The 23772-nt window shown below is 38.0% G+C and overlaps 1 protein-coding gene across 1 annotated transcript; it reads right to left on the bottom strand.

Moving 5' to 3' along the window:
- Positions 1-5885: 5885 nt before the first annotated feature.
- Positions 5886-23748, bottom strand: spon2a (spondin 2a, extracellular matrix protein). Its single transcript, XM_083560656.1, has 6 exons — positions 23591-23748; positions 17208-17439; positions 15001-15221; positions 9454-9645; positions 8253-8427; positions 5886-6640 (listed from the first exon to the last, which is right to left on the bottom strand). The coding sequence occupies exons 2-6, from the start codon at positions 17434-17436 to the stop codon at positions 6453-6455; spliced, it is 1005 nt and encodes a 334-aa protein (XP_083416782.1). The 5' UTR covers positions 17437-17439; positions 23591-23748; the 3' UTR covers positions 5886-6452.
- Between the last annotated feature and the right edge of the window lie 24 nt (positions 23749-23772).

Raw genomic sequence — 23772 nt, 5'->3', positions numbered from 1 at the left:
TGAGATGAACACACACCTGACTCGTGTGTGTAGAGCAGGTGAGATGAACACACACCTGACTCGTGTGTGTAGAGCAGGTGAGATGAATTGGGAACGCAGGCAGTGGGTCAAACCACTGTTTCTAAATGCATTTTTGCGGGGTTTTTTTCCTAATTACACAATTATTTAGGTATACATAGATATATTGTTTACAATAAAGAGTGCGATATTTTTAGATTTTTTTTTTTTTTTGAGGGAGTGGGCACAATCCTCGGATGGGGGGGGACATGTCCCATCCGTCCCCCCGGGATCTACGCCCATGTTGTTACCTAATGAATGTATTCAGGCTGAAGATCCACATACAGAACGCAAGCAGAGAAAAGATGATGATGATCATGAATATGTCTGTTCTCAGTCATGTTCTCATCACTAACTCCCTCTGTCTCATCCACATTAACCCCAAACTTCTTACTGCCTTCTGCCTGCTGATTCTTATCTTCGTAAAGAGTGAGGGTCAGGACTTTATACACCAGCGGATTGAAAAAGACGCGCAGTAACAGGAAATCGGTTGTTCGGCTGAAATCAGCGCGCAGTGAAAAGAAAAAATTTATATTTCACCAAATCAATGGATTAAAACTAAAGTAACGAGTCTGTTTTGAAAAAGTAAGAAGTAAAAAGTACAGATATTTGTGTAAAATGTAATGAGTAAAAGTAAAAAGTTGTCTGAAAAATAAATAGTGGAGTAAAATACTGATACCTAAAAAAATCTACTTAAGTACAGTAACGAAGTATTTGTACTCCGTTACTTCCCACCTCTGATTATTATTATTATTATTATTATTATTATTATTATTATTATTATTATTATTATTATTATTATTATAAGCAGTAGTAGCTTTTTTTTTTCTTTAAAACTGTAATGGGATTTCTAGCGCCGCCTGCTAGACAACTTCTGAACTGCACCGACATATTTACTTAGCATTGAGGCAATCAATATATATATAGATAATGTTATCATAATTGTTATTGTTGTTATTATTACTAGAAGCGGTAATAGTATTTTTATGTATTTTCTTTTAAACCGTATCGGGAATTCCTTCTTCGTATTCTCCGTATTGGGTTTATATTTGGACTGCCTCGCGCCGCCTGCTGGACATCCCTCAAACTGCACCGACATATTCACGTTCATGTGTCTATCATTTAAGCAGTTTAAAAAAATATATATAATAAACTTAGAATTTTTAATTGCCAGATATTTTTTAATAGAAACAGTAGCAATATTCTTTTAACAAATGAACGTTAAAAAAGTTTTAAATAAAAATAAAAATATATATAGGGAATACCTTTCTTAGTTGCAATAATATATTAAAGAATAACGCAGATAATAACACTGACCACTAGATGGCGCCAGGGATTTCATTATTTTATATTTTCCCCACATTAGACAATCAGTTTTCAATTCAATACTATATCATTATATTTTATTTGTTTGGCGTTTTTAATAATGCACAATGTCATTATCCATGGAAATAAATTTTACATAAATAAATCCTTAAAAATACAATGTTTAAAGACACTGGAGACTGCTTTCGCAAATATGAATAATTGTAAAGAAAAATAATTTTAAAAAATCAGATTAACAATTACACATTTCTCTGATCGATGACCCATACATTTATACAAAACAAACTGTAAATCAGTGATACGATAAAGCTTTCTGGGATCGTTTGTTTAATCATTGTAAGGATAAAAGTGCTTCAGTGCCAGAGCTTTGTCAGATAATGAAACTTTCAGACGCAAGAAATTCCTCAGAAAAAACTTTGTGCTTTGAAATGAAAGCTGACAGGTTTGTTCTACTAACATCAATAGAGAAATAAAGTGAAACTGCTGAGAAAAAGATTCATAGCTAATTTATATAGCGGCGATATAAAAACAGGATGCTTTCGGGTGTGGAAGCATTCGATCTTTCCTCCACTTGAACTAGGAAACCCAAACCTGTTCCATCCAGACAGTACACCTGCTACATGAACATCTACATGAGTTGGAGTGAAAGATCCTGAGTGCCCTGCTATTGAGTTCTCACCACAACCCTATTGAAAACCTATGGGATGAATTGGAGCACTGACTGCACCCCAGGCCTCCTCAAGCTACATCAGCACCTGCCTTTCCTAATGCCCTTGTGGCTGAATGAAATCTCACAAATCTCCTCAAGCACACTCTAAAATCTAGTGAAACATCGTCCGAGTAGAGTGGAAGTTATTATAACTGCAGACAAGGACTAAATGTGGAACAGGATATTAAAAAAGCACATACAAATCATATACTCAGGTGTCCATAAACTTTCGTCCATATACTGAAGGTCAGGTTTATAGTGAACATGTAGGTAAAATATATTATATAGAAATGATCTTAAAGTGCTGTAATTTCATTAAAGATTGTAAGCAAAGGAAAATTGAGGGTTAAATTATGTTACATTAATAATGTTTATTACTATTATAACATTATTATATTATTATAACATCATTATCATCATTAGAACATTATTAATGTTATAATGTTATATTTGACACGTATATTTAAAACATATATTTTCCAATAGATCAAATAAATAAATGATCACATTTGGTAAATGTATAAAGGTATGATTTGTTTTGGGAAACTGTGTTGCTTTTAAACTACTTAATTAACATTTATTGTGTATCCTTAATATTACAGTATATAAAGCAGTGGTGATCAAGAAGTAAGTGTGCAAAACAATGGTTTCGGTTCAATTCAATAACATTTTATTTAGCTAGTATTTTTAACATTGGACACTTTCCCAATGCAGCTTTACAGATATAAATAGATTAGGAATATACATTCTAATAGTCTGTTATTTCTGCTAATAGTCTCCATTACTTCATCCCTACTGTGCGAGCCAGTGGTGACAGTGGCAGGAAAAACTCCCTAATATGATGCAAGGAAGAAACATTGAGAGGAACCAGGCTCAAAAGGGAACTTATTATCTGGGTGAGAGATTTTAAAAATGTTTATTAATAGCAAGTTGAGCTTTAGTACCTGCTTTGACTGATCATTGCATCCCATCTGCACATTTCAGTCTGAAGGGATTGAGACGAGTAAAAGTCTGATCCCCATAAACAGTGGGTTCAAGACTTACATTCACATATAATTCGTTTTTCTGTAGTGAGTCAGTGAGTAATTCACTAAATAATCAATGATTTTAAGTAAGTAATCAAATAAATATTCCATGTAAAGGTGCTATATTTTAGGGGGTAGAATAGGGAACCATGTTCACAGTAGTAATCTTTTATGCTTGAGGCTTTTCTTTAGGCTTTAATGGCAGATTGGTTGGTGTTGGAGGTAATGAATGGTTTTGTGTCCCTGGAAATCAAAGGCCACAAGGGAGAGCTGTGCGTTGTTTAGACTAGTCCGCTAGCTGTGCAGATGTTGACTGGGCGTCTCTAAGAGGCTTGGGCGAAGGCTTTTGAGATGTGCTGCCTGTGGTGTGTAATCATGTTACACCAGGTGTGTGTGTGGAAAGGGCTGAAGAAGAAGGGTTAGCGGGAATAAGTCTTGAAACGATGATATGACATTTTTTTATAATATGGTACCAGGGAGTGGTATTTTCTTACATCAACAATAAAAAAAACAAGCTGTTTTTCTTTTGAGAGCGTCTTCACAACATCCAAAAACACACGATCAACAATCAACAGCAAAAGTTATATCTTTTACTTAATAAAACCAGTTGGAATTCTTGCACCGTTCAAGACTCTGTGTCTATTTTTTTCGATTTATGAATGCAGACCTGAAAGCAAACAATTTTTTTTATCCTCTAAGAGAAAGTGAGTGTCAACAAAAAAAAACATGATATCATACATTAACACAAGCCACTGTTATTCCTGCCAATTCATTTCATTTGGATGTTCCTGATTTTGAAACGAGACAATGGTTATAAAGCACCACTTTGCACCTGGAGCTTCAGCCATGCTTATTCATTCAGGAGAGGACATTTCCTTCCAGCGCTACTAAAGTTTAAAAGCACCATAGGGTCTGATGGCAAAAACATGACACTCACAGGAACGACATTCAGAGATGCTTGTTCATACATCCTAGTTCAGGAATATCACTTTAAAGGAATGAACATGTCAAGGCAATTATTAGTTTTAGTATCAGTTATACACCAATCAGCCATGATATTAAAACCATCTGCCTAATATTGTGTAGTTCCCCTTTGTGCAGCCAAAACAGCTGTCCGGGCTCAGCCTGGACTCAACAAGACCTCTGAAGGTGCTGTGGTGTCTGGTACTAAGATGTTAACAACATGTCTTTTAAGTCCTGTAAACTGTAAGTTAGGGCCTCCATGGATTCGACTTGTTTGTCTTAAACATCCCACAGATGCTCAACTGGATTGAGATCTGGGGAACTTGGATGCCAACACCTTGAACTCATCTTGAACTTTTCTTAAACCATTAGAGAATCCTGTCACCATGAAGCGGTGTATTCGGTCTGTTCAAGTAGGTGGTACGTCCCAAAGTGACAGTCACAGGAACCCAGGTTTGCCAGTAAATGTTTTTTTAAAGCATCCCACTGCCTCCACTGAATTGCCTTCTTTCAGTAGAACATCCTGGATCCATCACTTTGCCAAATAAGCAATGCACATTTACCAGGCTGTCCATGTAAAATAATTCTTATCTTTAACAGACCAGACCACTTTTTTCCACTTCTTTATTGTCCGGTTGTAATTTTCCTCTGAGCATTTGCTGATAGACAGGGCTGGTCTGAGCTACACAGCTACACAGCCCCAAATGTAAAGCGCCGTGCTGCACTGTGTGTTCTGACACCTTACTTTTCTAGTCATAATTAGTTCTCTTTCTACAATGTTCTGTATTGTTGAATGATTTATGATCAAACTCTTGACGTGGTGTCAAACCCAAATGAGGATGGGTTTCCCTTTTGAGTCTGGTTCCTCTCAAGGTTTCTTCCTCATAACATCTACGGGAGTTTTTCCTTGCCACAGTCACCACGGCTGCCCATCAGGGATAAATGCACACCATTCACCTTGACTGTTGATTTCTGTAAAGCTGCTTTGATACAATGTCTATTGTGAAAAACGCTATAGAAATAAACTTGACTTAACTTAAATTAAAATGTTTAGCTATTGGTGCAACATGAGCTCAACTGTTGCATTAGACCAGACGGCCTAGCCTTCGATTCCTGTGATCTTGTTACTGGTTCAACAGTTGTCCTTTCTTAGACCATTTTTGATAAATACTAATCACTGCATGCTTGGAAAACCTGAAAACCTGACCTTTTGGAAATGCTCCGACCTCCGTCATCATTTGGGCCTTGTCAAAGTCACTCAGGTCCATACCCTTAGGACCATTTTTCTGCTTGCAACAGATCAACTTTAAAAACTGCCTGTTCACTTGTTGTCTATATATTTCTGTCTATATATTCCTTCTCTTGACAGATGACACTGTATGTTATTCACTTTACATTTTAATGGTTGATTGTTGACATATATGCAGTTTAGTAAGTATGTTAACATATTTTTATTTTTCATTTATTCATTTTTTCTATATATTTCAGATGAACTGTGATTAACAATACTAAAGTGCAATGGATCTAGCTAGTTTCTACATTCGAGGTTTATGTATCAAATATTTTAGCTCCGCCCCTAGTATGAACACCAGCCGTGCTATTTTCCTTAAAAGGCAATGGGAAATAGTTTTAAAGAGGTAGTTATAACAGGGTTTTGTTGAAAGGGCACTTTTAAGGAGAAGTGTTAGGTGGCACTGAGCTCAAAAAAAAAAAAATGTCATTGTCAATTATTCATCCAAAAAAACTTTCCGGTTGTTTTTACACAAACTTATAAGCTGTAATAAATGCAGTAGCTCACGTAGTGCTCGGTTTTAGGAAACAACTCCACATTTATTTCAAGGAGAAAATGATTAAATACATCATATATACAACATTTCAAAGGTTGTTGAGGGAACAAAACAATACTGTAATAATAATAGAAGATTATGTAACGGAGACTGTCAAACTAATAATGTAAAGGGACTCATCCTAATTGACCCGGTATAAGATTTCAGTCTTATTGGGCTTATTTAAAGTGTACTAGTGGAGGGCACTGTTGGTCAACTCATTCCACAACTGAAGTACTTTTGTCTCAGTGCTGTTGTGAAATGTAGATAATAACAAAAAAAACTCAATAAAAAAAAATCTGTAATTATAATGTCTGCAAATTATGCGATAATTCGTTAATATAAAAAAAAAGGGGGTTCTTTGGAAGCTGAATGCAGAATTTATCCCGGCTAAACCTGTATGTTAGGCCACCGCTCGCTGTGACCTCTGACCTCTTTAGGAATTACATAGCACTGCTTTGCAACTTAAAGTGGCTCTGGACAGTGTCAGGGTGTGTGTGCGTGTGTATATGTGCTTGTGTGTGTGTGCCAGCACTGAAATGGGCATCACTGATGCACCAGGCAGTTATATGGTGTGCACTCGGCCTGTTCCTCCAGTTCGGGGCATGGGGTGCCGCTGTTAGCAGGTTTCAGAAGGATGTAGCGTGTACGATAGCGCACTCCTCCTCTGGAGCACGGCCCCAAGCACAGCCCCCAGGATGACCACATGGAGACCTCGCAGTCCAGCGGCGTCTCTGCAACAACACACAGTAGAAATGTCACAAAGTAGCTTTGTACACAAAATAGGATTAAAACTATGTGATGACATAAGGAAGAAACCATACGAAAAAGCAGACCCAAAAATCGCCACGTGTTCTGGGTGACGCCAGATGATGATATAGAAATAAAGTTCTGTACTAGCACCATAGCCTTTATGATTAAAGCAGCATTTCTTAGGTTCTAGGCAGTTCTTAAGTCTTCGGTATCCAGGTAAGGTTTCCTGAAGCAAGTGTTTAAACTGTAAACAGGCAGTGAATGAAATACTCTGGCAACAAAATGACCATTTGGAAAATCCCAGCTGGTCTGTATTACAGTAACCTCATCAGCCAATTAACTAATTCAAATTAACTCCATGGATTAAAGAAAAAGATTCCCGTGAGCTAAACAACGGGTTTAAAACAAGCCAAACAAGAGTCAACACAATTTAGATTGTGCTGACTCGACGACTCTTCCAAACCCGCAAAACAAATTCCAAATGTTTGCTGTTGATTCTCTACAGAACCATAATTGGAGGGGCAATTTCACACAATTGTCCACTTACCATAAATGTAGTTAAAGGTATTTTCGATGTATAAATATTGCTCGTATTGCACTGGAGTTATGAGATAAACGCCCGTAATGAGTAGCAGCACCCAAAACCTTTCTGTGATGAATTAACTCATGGCTGTTTAATGCTGGGGATGCCATTTACTGGCATGGTTTGAGCCAACTTGCTTAATACGTGGAAAACGAATCAATTCTGGTGAGAGTGATCTCTTTCAGAATGTCTCCACCCCGATCCACAGGGCACAAGGTGCACGGGCAAGTCTGTGGGTCATTACTGAAGAAATTGATGTGGTTTGGAGTAACTGTGTAATGAGTGAATGATTTAGATGCTTTAATTTAAAAGGTGAATATTAAATGAATTAAAGAAGCAGTCATGAATCAATTAGGTTTAAAGAAATGGCAGAAAACTGGTGTGTAAATCATAATTCATATTTACAAATTGATATGTAAATAGGTTAGCAAGAGAAAGAAAGAAAGAAAGAAAGAAAGAAAGAAAGAAAGAAAGAAAGAAAGAAAGAAAGAAAGAAAGAAAGAAAGAAAGAAAGAAAGAAAGAAAGTCACATATTCAGTACATTACAGCACAGTGAAATTCTTTCCTCGCCTATCCCAGCGATGTAAGGAAGCTGGGGTCAAAAACCAGTGTTAGCAATGATACAGCACCCCTGGAGCAGATCAGGTTAAGGGCCTTGCTCAAGGGCCCAAAAGGAAGATATCATGGGGATGATATTAAAAGGCGATATCATGGGGAAGCCTGAGGTTTACACTCCTAGACTATTTTAAACACTGATGATACTGATAATGGTACTGATGATTTTAAATGTTTGGCTAGAACTAAAAAAAGTGTCTTGACATGCTGCACTTTCAACAAATTCTTAACAGTTCTTCAGATAGTCCTTGGCCTCTAAGTTTCTTGGACTACTGTTTTCCCAGATGTATACACTAAAGTGACGGGATTCTTAAGAAGCCTGTATTGTAATTTATTTTCAGTCTAAACTGATCCAGTAGTGTTGATGTGTATGTGTGTGTGTGTAAATAATTTACCTGTATATAGTGATGCTTTGCTGAGTTGAGGGAGGATGTGATTGGACACGTGGTTGTGCTGACGGATGGGTGAGCGAGGTTGTTTCTTTAGCCAAATGGTAGCTAGAGGTGGAAGCTCAGACAGCCTCGGGTAGTAAAATGAGTTTGCAGGATGATTCGGTTTCTGTGACTTGATCTGTATGATAAAAAGAAGCAACAAAAACACACCTTGAACCTGTGAAAGTACAGCTGAACGCATTTCTTTTTTATCATTCGTTTATCCATTCATTCGTTAACCTCTTTATTAATGGTCTATCCTGGGAACACTTGTCTGAGGCAACCCCTCCTGGGGGTTTAGTTTATCACAGGGCACCTGAGGCAATTAAGATTTGCCAATTCAATCACCAGTTTTTGGTAACAAAGGGGAAACCACAGAACCATTAAGTAAAAATATGTAAAACTCTAAATGAACAGTTACATTAAATGTTACAAGACCAGAATAACAAATATTCTCTGATCATGAACTCAACTAGACTCACAAACACAACAAGCGTCAATCAACCATGTGTACAACATGATGGTTTGCATTCCCTGTAATGTTATTTAATACATTTTCAAGCTTAATTGGTTTCTTTATAATGCTAGCATAAGGTCCAACAGAGATAAGGTTAGGATTCCATTATGAGTCTGGGTAATGGATTGCTCTTTATAGAGATTGAAATCTACCTCCAACTTTATTTGTGACCACATATTGTTCAAAGTGTATATATATATATATATATATATATATATATATATATATATATATATATATATATATATATATTTGTGATAAAAAAAATGTATTTCAGCAAACTATATTTTCAATTTTTTACAATTAAAAAACTGCAATCCATAATGTTCATGAATCTGGCATACAGAAGTTATATTATACTATGTGTTTTGAAATAAAGAAATGCATATAAGCTACATTGCATTCAGGGCTGACAAAAATATACTCTTTGCAGTTTTACTGTTCTTGTTGCTCAGTAAAACACTGGTCTATACTTATGCAAAGGTGTTATTTAAAATAAGCTTTGGTTTTGTTGCACTTTGTGCAATAACTGCACCCAAAATACCTTTCCTGCATTTTTAATACTATGTGCTCCCTTTTAAAGCTAGACTGCACTAAAATTGGTGTAATTAATATTTATTTCTCAGTCTGGTGTCCCAACTGTCTTACCATTGAAATGTTCTCAGGGGGCATCGTGGGAAAATTGGGTGAAGAGAACGTGAACCCACTGTCCGTCCCAGCATCGAACGGGTGTAGGTCTAAAGTCACTTCCTCTTTCCATTGCCCTGCTTCACACAAGTTTAGGCTGTCCACTCCGACAAACCAATCAGGGCTGGGAATCACTTTTACCATCAAGGAAAGCTGTGTGAGAGAATGCAACATGATCAGAGACAGACACACAGACACACAGACAGTACAGCTTTCCTTCTGGCAATATACTTTCCATCCTGAATATGCCCTTGCTATGTTAGAGCAATTGACTTCATAATTCACAGCTGAAATGTCTCTTTAAGGTCATTCCCAATAGTTTCCATTCGTTCCTGTGTTTGTTAGGCTGCAGATATTTTTTCTCCTTTAAATGGTGATGAATGTTTCCTGTTGGATTATGACCTAATACAGGAAAAGCCCTCAGTCAGAGCACATGCACACACTCTTTATATCGCTTACTCAAACAAGCTCCAAAGGAACGAGTATATCTGAAGATTAAAGCAAAAGTTCTGATGTAGCCAAAGTTGGATCATGATGCCTAGATTGCAAACAAATGGACAGACATTACTGCTTAATTCTGGAACCGTTACTGAAATCAAAACGGTATCAACTCATGAGGTAGCTGAGGTTACTCCGAGGCCATGATCAGGCATCAAGTCAAAACCCATAATCTCTGTTATTATTCAAATTTTGTCTTAAATGCCTATTAGATTACTGACGACATTAGGAAAGGCATTAGAATGAAATCGATCTTTCATTTGGCGGTTGTTAATGACGCACACACCAGAGCACAATTTCAACATTTCTTTGATTGAAGAATCTTAGTTGAGGAGCAGTCCATCTGGAGTCAGACTTGTTTTACACTTCCTTCCCATCCACGTCTTCTCTCTCCTGTCTTTTGCCTCCTCTTTTTCTAGTGCTGCAGCTTTTCCAGGAATGCATCCTGCTATAACAGTTTGGCTGGCACGTAAAGCCAGTGTGGTTACATCTGTCTGCAGCACAGTTCAGCTGATGGACATCGGTCTGTGGCATTGAAATGTGCATGCACACACATATACACACTCACATCTATACACAATCATAAATCCTTGACGCACACTTCCTCAAAAAACTTTCAACAAAACCCTAACCACTAAAACAACCCCTAATTCACCATTACTGAGTAATTTTCAATTCACCTCTGAAATAATATCACCTGACAAAAATTTCACACAAGGTCTGCATATAAATATTTACCAGCTCGAGATTTTTTTTATGTTCCCATTCATATTAAGTGTTTGTATAATTGTGGTTTATGGGGCTCTCAAAACTAAATCCATCAATTGATATTCCAGCCCTCACCCTGCCATTATAAGGTTGGCCGAGTGAAAGCCAGTCCAGTCACAGATGATGATCTAATATGAGCTTTGTACCAGTTATGCACTAACCTCTGGAGACACTGATACTGTGTGAGTAAGGTAGGTAAGACAGCAAGGTTGGCTAATATAAATGGGCTAGCCAGATAAGTCTTTCAAAGATAAGAACAAAATCAATATTCCTCACTGTTCGTTGGAGTCTGCATTTGTCTGATTTGGTGTCGGAATCAAACCAGTTAATATGGTGAAGAACAGACTCAATGATCAAGTCAAGTCAAGTCAGGTCAACGCAACTCAAGTCAAGTCAAGTCAAGTCAAGTCAAGAAGTCTCAATGATGGCTGAGTAGAACTGTATAAGCAGAAGAAGTTGGCTGTGGAAGTCCATCTCCTGGTGTTCTCTTAGGCATGTGTATGTCTCCCATGTCAGGTCCTGTGACACTGCGGTACCCAGGAACATGAATGACTTTGTGCTGTTCATAAAGTGAACATAGAAGTATAGGGGGTTCTTTCTAAATTTAACTGTCAACACTACTGTTCTGAGAATCCAACTGTTGTGACTGCACCAGTCAGACAAATATTTGACCTTGTCTCTGTAAGCAGAAATTCATCACCCTCCTGAATGAGTCCAAATCTTGCAGTGTCATCAGGAATTTGACAGAAGGGTTTGTAGAAATGTAGTAATTTGTATACAGGGATAATCCAACCTCTCTGTTTTGATCGTGGTGGATGTGAATTTCCTCGACCTCACCTGGTGCTGTCTGTCTGTCAGTAAACTGATAGGTGGACATCAATCAGAGATCTGGGAAGTGTTAGACAGCAGCTAAAAATGTTTAGCAATGGGGGCAGTGATGTCCATCCAATCTCTCAAAGGAGTTCCTGATTAAAGATATTAATAAGACAAAACATACAGCTCTGTGATTTTATTTTCTAAATAGTATTTTATGTAGATCATGGTTAAGCGTCTGACATGGCAGGCTATTTCACACTGCACAAGGAGTGTGCTAAAAACCTGTGTAAAGACAAGAGCCAGCTAATGAACACAGAATGTTCGACAGGACCTGGATCTGCCAATTTCCTGGAGTTTTCTTTCAAGAAGGCTTGAAAAAACACCTTCTATACAGATCCTCAGTGCAGTTAGAGTGGATATTGTTGAATGTGTGGAGAGATGTGTTGGAGTGGAGGTATGGGGTACAGGCCTGGATTTGTCAAATGTACATAGAATGAGGTGAGGGCCTGGAGATAGTGATGTATTTCAGGAGTTTTCATGGTGTCTTAGGCTTGTTAAACAAAAGCTGGTTTCTAAGCTTCTCTTAGCAGCTTTGATTGCTTTTGTCAATGTGTTTCTCACCTGATTATACAGCATTTTGTCTCAGTTTCTGTAGGCATGTTCACTGACTTGAAAAACGTGTCTAAATTCTTTCTATGAATCACAGTATGTCATTTTTGTACACACACGCTTTCACAATTATTGAAGCAGGCCTGCAGTTCTAGTTTTGCCTCAGTTGACCAGCTCTTAACAGTCTTGACTACAAGCTTAGCAGATTTTAGTTTGTAAACTAGGTTGTTTAGTCGTTGCCATAACACGTCATCATCTGTAATGACTTTAGAGGAGAAACCAAAAGTAGATTAAGCGCACACACTGTTCAATCAAAGTACAAATTACATAAAAGGTCAAAGGAAAGATCTTTAAGTGTGGTAAGGGATTTTTGTTTGAACAAAATGGTTGCAGTATGTTTGGTATTCAGAGGAAACACAGCATAAAATCTGCAGAACATTATGGACTTGAAACCCTTAAAAAATTGAAATCAGCTGTAAGTGTGTGGGTGTGTGTATCAGCTTGCCCCCACATCATTCTTATGCTCCTCACTGACAAGGAATTGAGAAATTAGATTTTGGCTCCCGTTTAATATTCTAATCAGTTATGGTAAGAGTTCAAACCTATAGAGCATTCAAGTCTCCACAATAACTCTAACTCTAGCACTAAGCTGACTCTTATGTCCTCAGTGAACTGGTCTTCTGATTTCCTGGAAGTATAAAGTAAAACAGAGTTACGATCTGCTGTGTTCTCAATAAGCGCCTATGAAGCGTCAACTGCCAAGTGTGTCAGATGACACATTCCTGCATGCAACGGAGATAATATTGCTAAGCTGAAAGCTAGATGGACAAAGAACAGCTCAAGTGCACTTAACAGGTGTGTATGTCTGCGTTGTTAGTTCCTACTCATGTGTCTCCATAATAGCTTCCTAACAGACACACACACGCACACACACACACACACACACACACACACACACACACACACACACACACACACACACACACACACACACGGGTATTCCACATCCAGGGCCACCCTAACCTTCCTGGCAAGTCTAAATGTAGCAGTCATCCCGCCGTCGGGTCATGTGACCTGTCGCTGTCACTTAAAACCCAACAGCAATGCCAGACTTGTGCCTAGGAGAAATAGCGTACCTTTATTTGGTGCTCCTCGGTGCTATTTCAAAATGTTGCCTGAGTTATAAAGATATGTAGGCCACCATTTCCCATCATGCTTGTTTTAGCCCTTGCATCCAAACAGCCCTTCAAATTATGACCCATCAGTAGCTATAAGTCACTGGAAAGCCAGAATCAAGCAAAAATAAACAGAGGGAATTTGTTCCATTTTTCAGTTTTGAAGCAGGTCAAAGAGATTGCTCTGATGTGAATAAGAAAAAGGAAAGTTTATTGTTTGGAGGTTCTTCAAATGTAATGGCACTATAGAGACATGCTTTGTCTTTTAGCCTTATTTGGGACAAGTTTGTGTATTCTTTTTTGTTCAGCTGATGGTTCCAAGATCCAAGATCTGTTGTTTTAACTGTCTATTGAGGAATACATTCTAGAAATAGGGTTTCTCCAGCTTCCAATATTCTACTCGGAACTTTTTCTGAATGTGAAACCATCTGTTGTTGGGTTCTCCATAGAAACCTTACGACCACCCCCAAACATGAACAGAACTAACTGGAACCTTTGCGTGGTTGCCTGAGAAATCCTGCTATGTTAAACTAATTCAACTTATGTTTGTTCTCTATATTAGTTTGAACATTGTTGTGATGCTATACATGCCACATAAGCAATACATTCAACATGCTGTTATTGGAAAATAATCACCAAAAGAGATGCGTTACTATTAGTTTTTTTTAATACACAAGATGTGTGAAATAAAGTTTGATGTTGTTCAGTACCATGTTATGTTAAGCAAGGTTATTAACACTAAACACAGCTGACCTTTGTATGGTGGAATACACAGAAAAATAACATGTCATTAAACAGTATTCTGTAACACTCTAAAAGGAAATTCTATGTACTTTTAAATTGAAGAATTTCCTGTCTAGAAAACTTTCCAGGTAGCAACCATTTTAAAAATTAGATCTGTAAACCATTCATATAGAACATTGAAGAACTCTTTTGTCCTTCGAGTATAAACGGATTTGTTATGTTTGTACAAGTTTACAATTAACTGCAACTTGTGACCCAGAAGTGTTAAACAAAATCAATACTTAAATCTGGTAAATTGTTTAAAGTAGCCTTGATGACAGTTTTTTGGCTTCCTCGTAGCATTTTAATGAGGTATCCATCTGGGCTGCTTTTCCACCAGTGCTGAAGAAATATGCACTTATTAGTGTCTTACTTACTTAAAAATAGCTTTTATAGCAACTGAAAATATATTGTTAATATGCCTCATATTTGTCATAGAAATTCAAAATGGGTCTTTCATAATGTATTTCGAATTTCCAATACACAATCAATCAAGTGCTTCCAAATATATGTTTTGTTTTTTTATATGTTTAAATGGGATTTTTGTGACATCAATTCGTAACTGCAACGTAAATGCAAATTTTTCTATTTGCATCATTTGTCGCATCTATGGATGGGTAAATTGTTCTGAATTAACCTGAATTTATTAGCATGTTTGAGTAAACTATTCCTGAATATATTTCCCAAAAAAAAATTCACCCCCTGCCTTTAGACTTTTCTTATGTGATTTTACATTGAACAGTTTTTTCGCTCAGTGACTGGCGAATCTTATCTGTGGTACTCATACATGTGATATAGATGCATTGGTTAAAAAAATACAGATTAAAAATTATGTATGAAGCTCATTGTTAGGGAGTACCATTGGGTTCCTGGGCTGAAGAACAAGCTCAGTGGAACTGTGGCCAACTCCAGATGGGATCCCGGCTGTGCGGTACATGGAGCCAACAACCCTCCTCCTCCTCCCTTCTTTTGCCCCCTTTACCAGCTCAACCGTGACTCCCAGCTCTGCAAAACTCTGCAGACCGGGGCTCGCCATTGCCCCTTCCTGCCACAACCGGTAACGCTCATTGTGGGTGACAGCTGGAGGGAGAAAGAGAGTAGAGAACAAATGGGACCTTATTTCATCCTGAGAGATGTGTTACAATAATTCTTGAACAGGGGAAGCATTCATAGTCTCAAGAGTTGACGAATCTGGTAAAGTACATGTTAGTGAAAGTTGAGACTGCAGCAAAAAAAAAAAAAATTTTGGATTTGGATTTTCCATTTCAATGTAAACATTAACTACATTTGTAATAATTTGGCAACCCACAGAGTATTAAAGTTTACAAGCTCCTTATACTCATCGACAGGTTTCACTACTCTTCACCATCCACATACACACACTAACATGCAAGATGTGGATCTACACTTGCACCACCTTAGTGCTAAAAAGTTATAAAGTGTAGGAGTTAAAACAGAAGAGTCTTCAAAATATGCTTCTTGCAACCGTAAAATCACATAAAAGCTCAGCATTGATTAGAGTGTATATTCAAGAAAGAAGTAAAAACATACGGCCAAAATGTGAACATAAACACAATCTTGTGCAGATGGCCATGTTACACAGGGATTGTTCCCGTACTTCAGTCTAAACTCTCACCTGGATCCATGACCAGCATTAACACACTTCACAGCCTAAAATAAGCTATTTTCCAGAAGCCCTTATGATTCCATTTTTGGGTTTTTTGGTTTCAATCTTATGCACTCGCAAAAACCATTTAGTAGGTTTAAGGTCGCTTTTTTTTTTTTTTTTTTTTTTTTTTTTTTTTTTTTTTTTTTTTTTTTTTTTTTTTTTAAGGTCGCCAGGAAGTGAGTAAAATCTATCCTGTTTAATAAACCGCAAAACTGCACTATCAAAACAGACCTATGGGCTCCTCCGAAGTGAGTAAAATCTATCCTGTTTAATAAACCGCAAAACTGCACTATCAAAACAGACCTATGGGCTCCTCGGCTTTTCATTACAACCGTCTGAGGGAGCAAAAAACGAGAGCTGATGGTGGCTTTAAAAGTCATTAAGCATATCCTTTATGTCCCACTGCGTGTTATGTAGCTACAAGTCATCGTGGCAGAAATTTTAAGTGGGGTGAGGAAGGGCAGAGAGAGAGCAGGAAAGTAAGAGTGTGTCAGCAGTGATGACATGGTTCATCCGTCCGCATGCAGCGTCTGACTGGTTTGGCATGAACATGACTAGTCAGAGCCAAGCAGCCCGACCTCAGACAACTTAACCACAAACCCACAGAAATCTTCCCCTCTCTCTCTCGCTCTCTTTCACTACCATCGCTGTCTTTATCTCTAAACTCTCATGCACCTCTATTTATTTTTAATACGCCTATAATTGCAAGCCGGCCGATTATATCATGCGATATGGAGAGCCAGACTGTCGGAGCAGAAACTCCAGTAGCCTGGTGTTAGTCTTACAGACGGACGCCCTCTGTCCTCCGGCTGTAAATGTTTTAAATGTTTTGGCAGGATTTGTCCAGCTCTGCATCCTCTCCTGACCTGGAAGCTTGCAAAGTGCAGATGCCTTATGCACAGATTCTTATTATATGGGCACCAGGGAGCTACTCGTCATTAAAGCAAATGGCCATTGCAGACCTCTGGGCTAATGAGGTCATAGATACAATATGTATATCTAAAAGGGCATGAAAGGTTAGCATCTTAGTTTCTTTTTCAATTTTTTTTGCTAAACCTCTACTTTGAATACAAGGAACCTGTGGGGTAGCTGGCGTCATCTGGTAGCACTTACTCCCCCTTCTTATGCTCTTTCCTCTCTCTCTCTCTCTCTCTCTCTCTCTCTGGCTTTCTGCTTTCCTCATTAGGAGTCTTACTCCCATATGGAGGAGGTGCTGGGGGGAGGTGTGTGCCACTGGGGTGGGTTAACAGGCCAGCTGTGAGGCTTCAGCACCCTGAATCATCATGCCAAGAGGCAGCTCCAACCCTAAACCAAACACTCTGTTGTCTCCCATCCTGCTACCACTTAAAGGCTAACAAAAAGGTTTGTTTCCCGTTATTTCTCCTTTTTGAGCTTACCTACAAGCTTGGACCACTGTGCAGGGGGTCGGAACAAAGGGTACTGTTTCGGGAACATCTGAGGACTCCACTGGCCAGTGAACACTAGGATGTAGGAAGCAGGGCCTCGTGCTGTGCACGCTGTCCCGTTGCTATCATTTAAAGGGGAGGCTGAGGAGAGGCTCAGTTTCAGAAGCACAATGAGCAGGTGCTGGAACCACTGAGGGATGAGGAGCTCCGAAGGCGTCATCGTCTACAGGAGACAGTAGAAACTGTTACAGTACCATATGGCAAAAACACTAGTAGACAAATTGGAGGTTTATATTAATGCATTACTGTTTCTATAGCAACAGATAAGTTACAAGGACTTGTACTTCCACATAATTGTAAAAGCGTAAAAAAAAATATATAAAATATCACTGATATGGAGATATTTATTGAACATTTAAGGTAGGAGGCTCTTCATTAACACGTTATTTTTGTCAAAGAAAGTGAAAAGGAAAGGATAACTGTTTCTAGCCCCTATAACCTAAATGACAACAGAAACTAACATGTCTAACAGACTTTCCACAACATTAAATATAAATAGGAATGAGAAAATAATGATATCTTAATAAATTTTGCCTTTTAAACATTTTGCCATTTGAGCACTTGTATAAAAGCAAAAAACACTTTAGGATGTACTGTCACAGAAACAGTACAGTGGGAACAGTAAAAAAATATATATAAAGTTTTGAAACACCTGACTTTTCTATTCATATGTGGTTCTGCTCTAAACTGTTACCACAAAGTTGAAGGCACACGATTGTACAGGATCTTTGGATGCAGTGGCATGAGACACAAACTTGTTTCAGCCTGACAAAACCCATGTGCACAAAATTAGATTCATGAAGATATGCTTGGAACATCTCCTGCTATAGAGCTCTGACCTTAACCCTATTGAATACCTTTGGGATGAATTGGAACACTGACTTCACCCCAGGCCTCCTCATCTCACCTACATCAGTGCCTGACTTTACTAACAGCCTTGTGTTATGTATTATGTATTTTAAAAGCTTATTTGAGTAGACAGCTATTTAAAATTTAATAACACTGAAAGCAGGGGCCACTTTCCCTAAAACAACAATGGCTAGCATGGCTAGTGCATGCTACACCTGGCTAACCTACTGGTTACATAATATTTGTAAACTAACTTGCACAAATCACAGGATTTAATTAGCTAATATTGAACATAATGGCAGCTAGCTAGCAAATTCAAACAATGTGATAGTATAATAATTTACCTAATGTCCCTTGCTAACAATCCTGGCTGCTGGTTTACAAATTACACTGCAGCACGCTGGTTTAATTACTTTATAAAATACTTTACTAGAGAACTAAAAAATGCTAAGCTAATACTTTCACTAGCAACAGTAGAGGAGTGCTGATAATGCTGTGTTTATAGAACGTAGCTCCATTGCTAAATAAGAATGTGACCTGATTTGTGCTCTACCTCTTTTCCTGTGTAAATAGAACTTATGTGTGATTAGACACTTGGTTAAAAAATGAATAAACACAAATAAAATGCAATAAAGCTTACTTTGCTTTCTTTATCACATCTTTATAAAAATATTTTGAGTGAATATTTTAGAAGCGCTTTTGAATTTTGAATTTTGAATATATCTGTTTGTTTGATTAAGAAAGGATTAGATTTAGATTTAGCCCAATGTTAAATATCATTCTGATTTCTTTCCTAAATGTAGTACTGCTTTACGGGATGAAGAAAGCCGAAGATGGCTCTCTAATTCGGCAAGATTTCAAAGAATGAAGATCAAACATTCGAATGCAATAAGACCCCAAATGAACTGCTCTCTCATTCTGAACAATAATTCAAAAATAATCTCAGGAGCAAATGTACAATTTGCTGAAAATCCTGTGTGATTAAAACCTGAAGACAACGACTGCAAGAAGCGATTTATTTTGGCCACTTGTTAAGCGCTCAAGCAGAGTAAGCTGACTAGATATATTTGCATCTTGTTTGTCACCTCAGGCCCTAAATGACCGCAAAGATCTGAGGCATGCGTAGGATTTTGTTATGCCGCATTCAATCATGCACTTGTTTTAGACGCTACTGAAATATTAGTATTGCTTGTACGATGATTAGCCTAGGCAAGTCATGGTACATAATATGCTTGGCTGCACTTTTCACTGTAGACAAATTAATTTCTTTTAATCATCCACAATCTATTTCATAAACAGGCTTTACGATCCAGTCTTGCAAAAAGTGGGAGTTTGAGCTGCAGAAGGCCAGATGACGAGCTCACTGACTAAGCAGGACAGTAGTAGACAGTGGTATATAGTAGAAAGGGTTTCTCTGTCTCATAAATCAGACGGTTTGCCACCCCAACAAGCCCTCTGGCATTTCTCCTGCACACAAACACTCTCACATGTACACACACTTCCTGATTTACTGCCGGCCAACATTTAAATAGCAGAACAAAAGTAAAGGCAACATGACTGGGCTATTTCCATACAGTATTGTGCTTGTATGTGTGTTCTAATGTGCATTAAGTAAAAACATGGCTCTAGAGGCATAGCGCACACTCAAGAGTTCAGGACACGTGCCCTATCTGTCACAACCATTTTATAAAGAGGTAAATGCTTCAAAGGGCACCAGGTCACCAGCACAGACCCAGACACCTGGTCACGCCTGACACCAACCGTCTGATTTCTCATTCTAACTAATCAGTATCAAAGGCTGTGCCCCTTATTCGCCTCCACAAATGTTTCCATTTTATATGCTCCGCTTTTAAGCCTTGAGATCATATAAGTTTAAGGGATAAAGCATAGCCGACATTTTCGCTAACATTTATAGCCTACAGGGACAGGGGCAGTAATCCAGGGTGCTGATGGGTACAAGTGACCAGAATAGAAATAAGACACACTAAACTAAGAGGCGATATTGAGTCATTAGGAATGACTAAAACTTACCCTACTTTTAGAGTAAGTCTGGCTTTCTTCATCTTTAACAGAGATGATTTAACCACAAGCACGACTTCTCAGAAGTGCACTTCCATAAATACTGCAGACGTCGCTCTTACACGTGGAACACGTGTAAAGAATCTGCTCCAGATACTTGTGGAAATTTAAGCGCACACCAATTGGGAATCTTTAAAAAACTAAACAGCGATGTTTACCTGGGACTACCTTTCCCGGTCCTCCTCACTTGCTTTTTAACAAATGTTCTCCCAAATTCTCTGATCAATTCCTGTCTGCTGAATTAAGCCATGCAAGAATCAATGGTGCGATTAATGAAAACAATATGCACATCAGTATCAGAGACTGTGGTGCTTTATGCAACTCTTGGTAGCTACAGGAGGTTGAGGCAATGGTGTATTGTAGGTAATGTGTGAAGCAACAAAACTATCTGTATCTGTGTTGTGCCTTACCAACTTGATGTTCGATTTCACGAAAATAGAAAATAGAAATGCTACTATAGAAAATAGCATTCCAGTTCATAACTGGCCAGAACTAAGGATGTACCACTTTCAATGTTATTTTTTATTGTTTTCTAATAAATTTAGTTAGAACTATGACCTAAACTATTTACAACCTTCATTTAAATTACAGCAATCCTCACCAGGGTGCTACTAAGGATGACTAAATTACACATTGAAATCTTATTCTCATCCTTAGGAAAATAGAAGTTTTGAAATTTTGCCTTAAAAATATGTTTATTTATAAAAGAATGCATAGAGACACTGAGAGAGCAGAAAATTGCTGAAAAGTTCATAATAAAGTTTATAATAAGACCTTTGTAATATGTTTGTCAATTTTTGTACCACATTGGTTATTGATTGGTGGACAAGGGTCTTTTTTATCTGGCTAACATTACAGTGATAGAACTAAAGCAATATTTTAGACTAACACAAAGTATTATAATAAAAAAAAATACAGTTGTTTATTATTTGTCATAAATGCACTCATATATATTACTGTGCATATATATCTTAAGAATGCATTTGATGCAAAAAAATAATAATTATTAATTATTTTCTCACAGTTGGTTTTAATGGCTTTTCTGTGGAAAATCTTCTTTTCTGTACCTTGACCATCTTATTCATGATTTCATGATGAAGAGGGAATAATGCAAGATCAGCAAATATTTGCTGAGCTACTTATATTTGCTGCACTTGGTCATATAAAAAAAATCTTTACTACAGCCCATTAGAGCTCCAAAAAAACGTCAATTTAGTCAATTCTGGAATGCAATGAATCCATCTGATTATACAGAATAATAATGGCTTATAATGAAAAATAGGTGTGTTTGAAGCAGGAACTGGAACTAAGGGAGATACTGTGCCATTCCCGATGGTAGACTTAATAAAAAAATAATGAAAACACTACTAATGATAGATCTTTAGCAACACAACACATGGTGCAGTCAGCATGCATATTTAATTGAACACATTAGAAATTTGTAGGCTGGCATTTAATAACAGTTAATGGCAGCTCTGGGAAAATTGCCCCTTTAATGCAATAAAACTTTGGCAATTAATTTTATTTCATTCTGTGTAAATTTGAAACTTGGCAACAGCTAGGTGAAAAAAAAAACAGCCTTTTGTATCTATCTGGTTATTATTATCTGATGTTTATCAATCACATATTAATTTAAACAATCACAGCCATACATGGAGAATGAATGAATTCATACTATTTTGAGTCAGATGTTCTTTAATTCAGGTATCTGGACCCTGCTTGGTATATAGAAGAACACCCACAGCTTTGGCTACCTGATTATTAGAACAGAATTCTGATGTAGGTCAATGTGGACGTGGGTAGAAAATGAAACGTTATTGGAGCTTATAAGACTTGAAAGGACTGCAAAGGGATTTCTGAAGGCGTCCCCCCCTCCCCAAGTCCCCAGTCAGGCAAAGAGTTTACAATCCTGCACTGTTTTTACACTTCCCAGGCTATGGATGTCCTACAATGATCAGGCAATAAAATCCACCAACATGGGAGCTATAGGGTGACAACAAGGGAACTGTAGCCAAATCCTGACCTCTATAACCTCAGTCTAGCAGGAAAAAAAACACTGAAGCCAATTCATTTTTACGAGGGATTTCTAAAAAACAAAACTACAGCCTTAAAAAAAAAAAAAAAAAACAACAATGACACCTGTGTCAAATTGTTGTGCATACATAATAAGCAGAGGATGCCAAGGCATCTGTCTATGATCATAAAATGCAAAAGATGCCAATATTGTGCAACATGTATGTCCAAGGAAGACCCGAAATAGGAATGAATCAATCAAATTAGTTCATGGAACAATAAATTCATATCGAGGAATCTTTCAAACTTTGGCCGAAGAAAATGTTCAATCTCGGCCAAATCTGAGTCTTGACCTCATATGAACTGAAATTCCGATCTGAGACAAGCCGTTCAAACAAAACGTCCTACAAAACACATGAAATTTTGTAAACACCTCTTGTTTTATGCACCATACTGACCGGCAGCTGAAGAAAACGCACGGCTGAAGGTTATTGCCCATAAAAGTGCTTCCACTAGTTACTAAATTAAAGGGTTTACCAGCCTTAATTGTTTAAGCTGGGGTTTTTTCAGCACTGTAAATATTTTGCCATGGAATTTATACGTTTATTTCCCCTCGCTAAAGACCCATTACTGAGGTCACAAGAATCCGAGCAAAAATGTAGACAATTCCAAAAGCTTTCACAAATTTTTTCACACTGACCTAAAGCAAACGGACCGTTATTTGCCCTCATGAGAAGACACACATGCAGCCTCAAACATCATCTCTGTCTTTCAGACAGCTTCTCTTTTCACCAAGCACGAACCAGACGCAATAAAACCAGGCGAGGAGGAGAAGCGCCAAAGAAAAGTGCTTGCGGGTTGTTAGTTAGCACGTAAAGTAAAGAAGGCACAAGTTGGAGTCAGTGCAATTAGAAAACTATGAAGCGTATGTATCTCAGCTACAGGTAAAAAAGGAAATCAATCATAAGACCATTTGTAAACACACAGTGGTGTGATGAAAAGCATTAGAAAACTTGAACAAGAATGTGGGTTAAAAAGGTAAATAAGACAAGAAGAGAGAGATGCAAGGAAGAAGGGATGGAAGGAAGGAAGGATGGAAGGAAGGAAAGTTTGTAAATGGTCAAGGAGAAAGCATGTGTTAAAGCATTCAGGAAAAGGGCAATAGACTTCAGAGAGAATGAGAGAGAGAAGTAAAGAGGAGACAGCGAAGCAAAGCTTTCACCTTGGTTACAGCAGACAGTATGGGTGCTCGAGTCTCACATACTCTCTCACACACACACACACACACACACACACACACACACACACACACACACACACACAGAGGTGGATCTAGGGATGCCTGTGTGCTCCACACTGGACCTCATGCTCACCTGGTCTAGAAGAGGATACAGCAGCACCGAAATGGAGATGTGCAGCACAGAGTAGGTCTCTCACTCTTCTCTCCACTGTCTCTCTCTTTGTCTCACTCTCCCCTCCTCTCTTTTTCTTACTCTCTCCCTCTCTCTCTTTCTCTTTTCCCTCCCCTTCTACACCCCCCTTTACCTCTCCTTGT

Source organism: Silurus aristotelis (assembly GCF_946808225.1).
Source record: "Silurus aristotelis genome assembly, chromosome: 14".
NCBI lineage: Eukaryota > Metazoa > Chordata > Actinopteri > Siluriformes > Siluridae > Silurus > Silurus aristotelis.
This window is presented reverse-complemented; position numbering and strand designations above follow the sequence as displayed.

Bases quoted from the DNA above. Each gene is read 5' to 3' on its own strand.
- spon2a (XM_083560656.1), bottom strand. From the start codon at position 17,436: ATGACGCCTTCGGAGCTCCTCATCCCTCAGTGGTTCCAGCACCTGCTC. The intron at 9,646-15,000 runs GTACTCCCTAAC...TCTCTCACACAG, and splicing joins TTCAGCCCAGGAACCCAATG to CTTTCCTTGATGGTAAAAGT. The intron at 8,428-9,453 runs GTAAGACAGTTG...TTTATCATACAG, and splicing joins CCCCTGAGAACATTTCAATG to ATCAAGTCACAGAAACCGAA.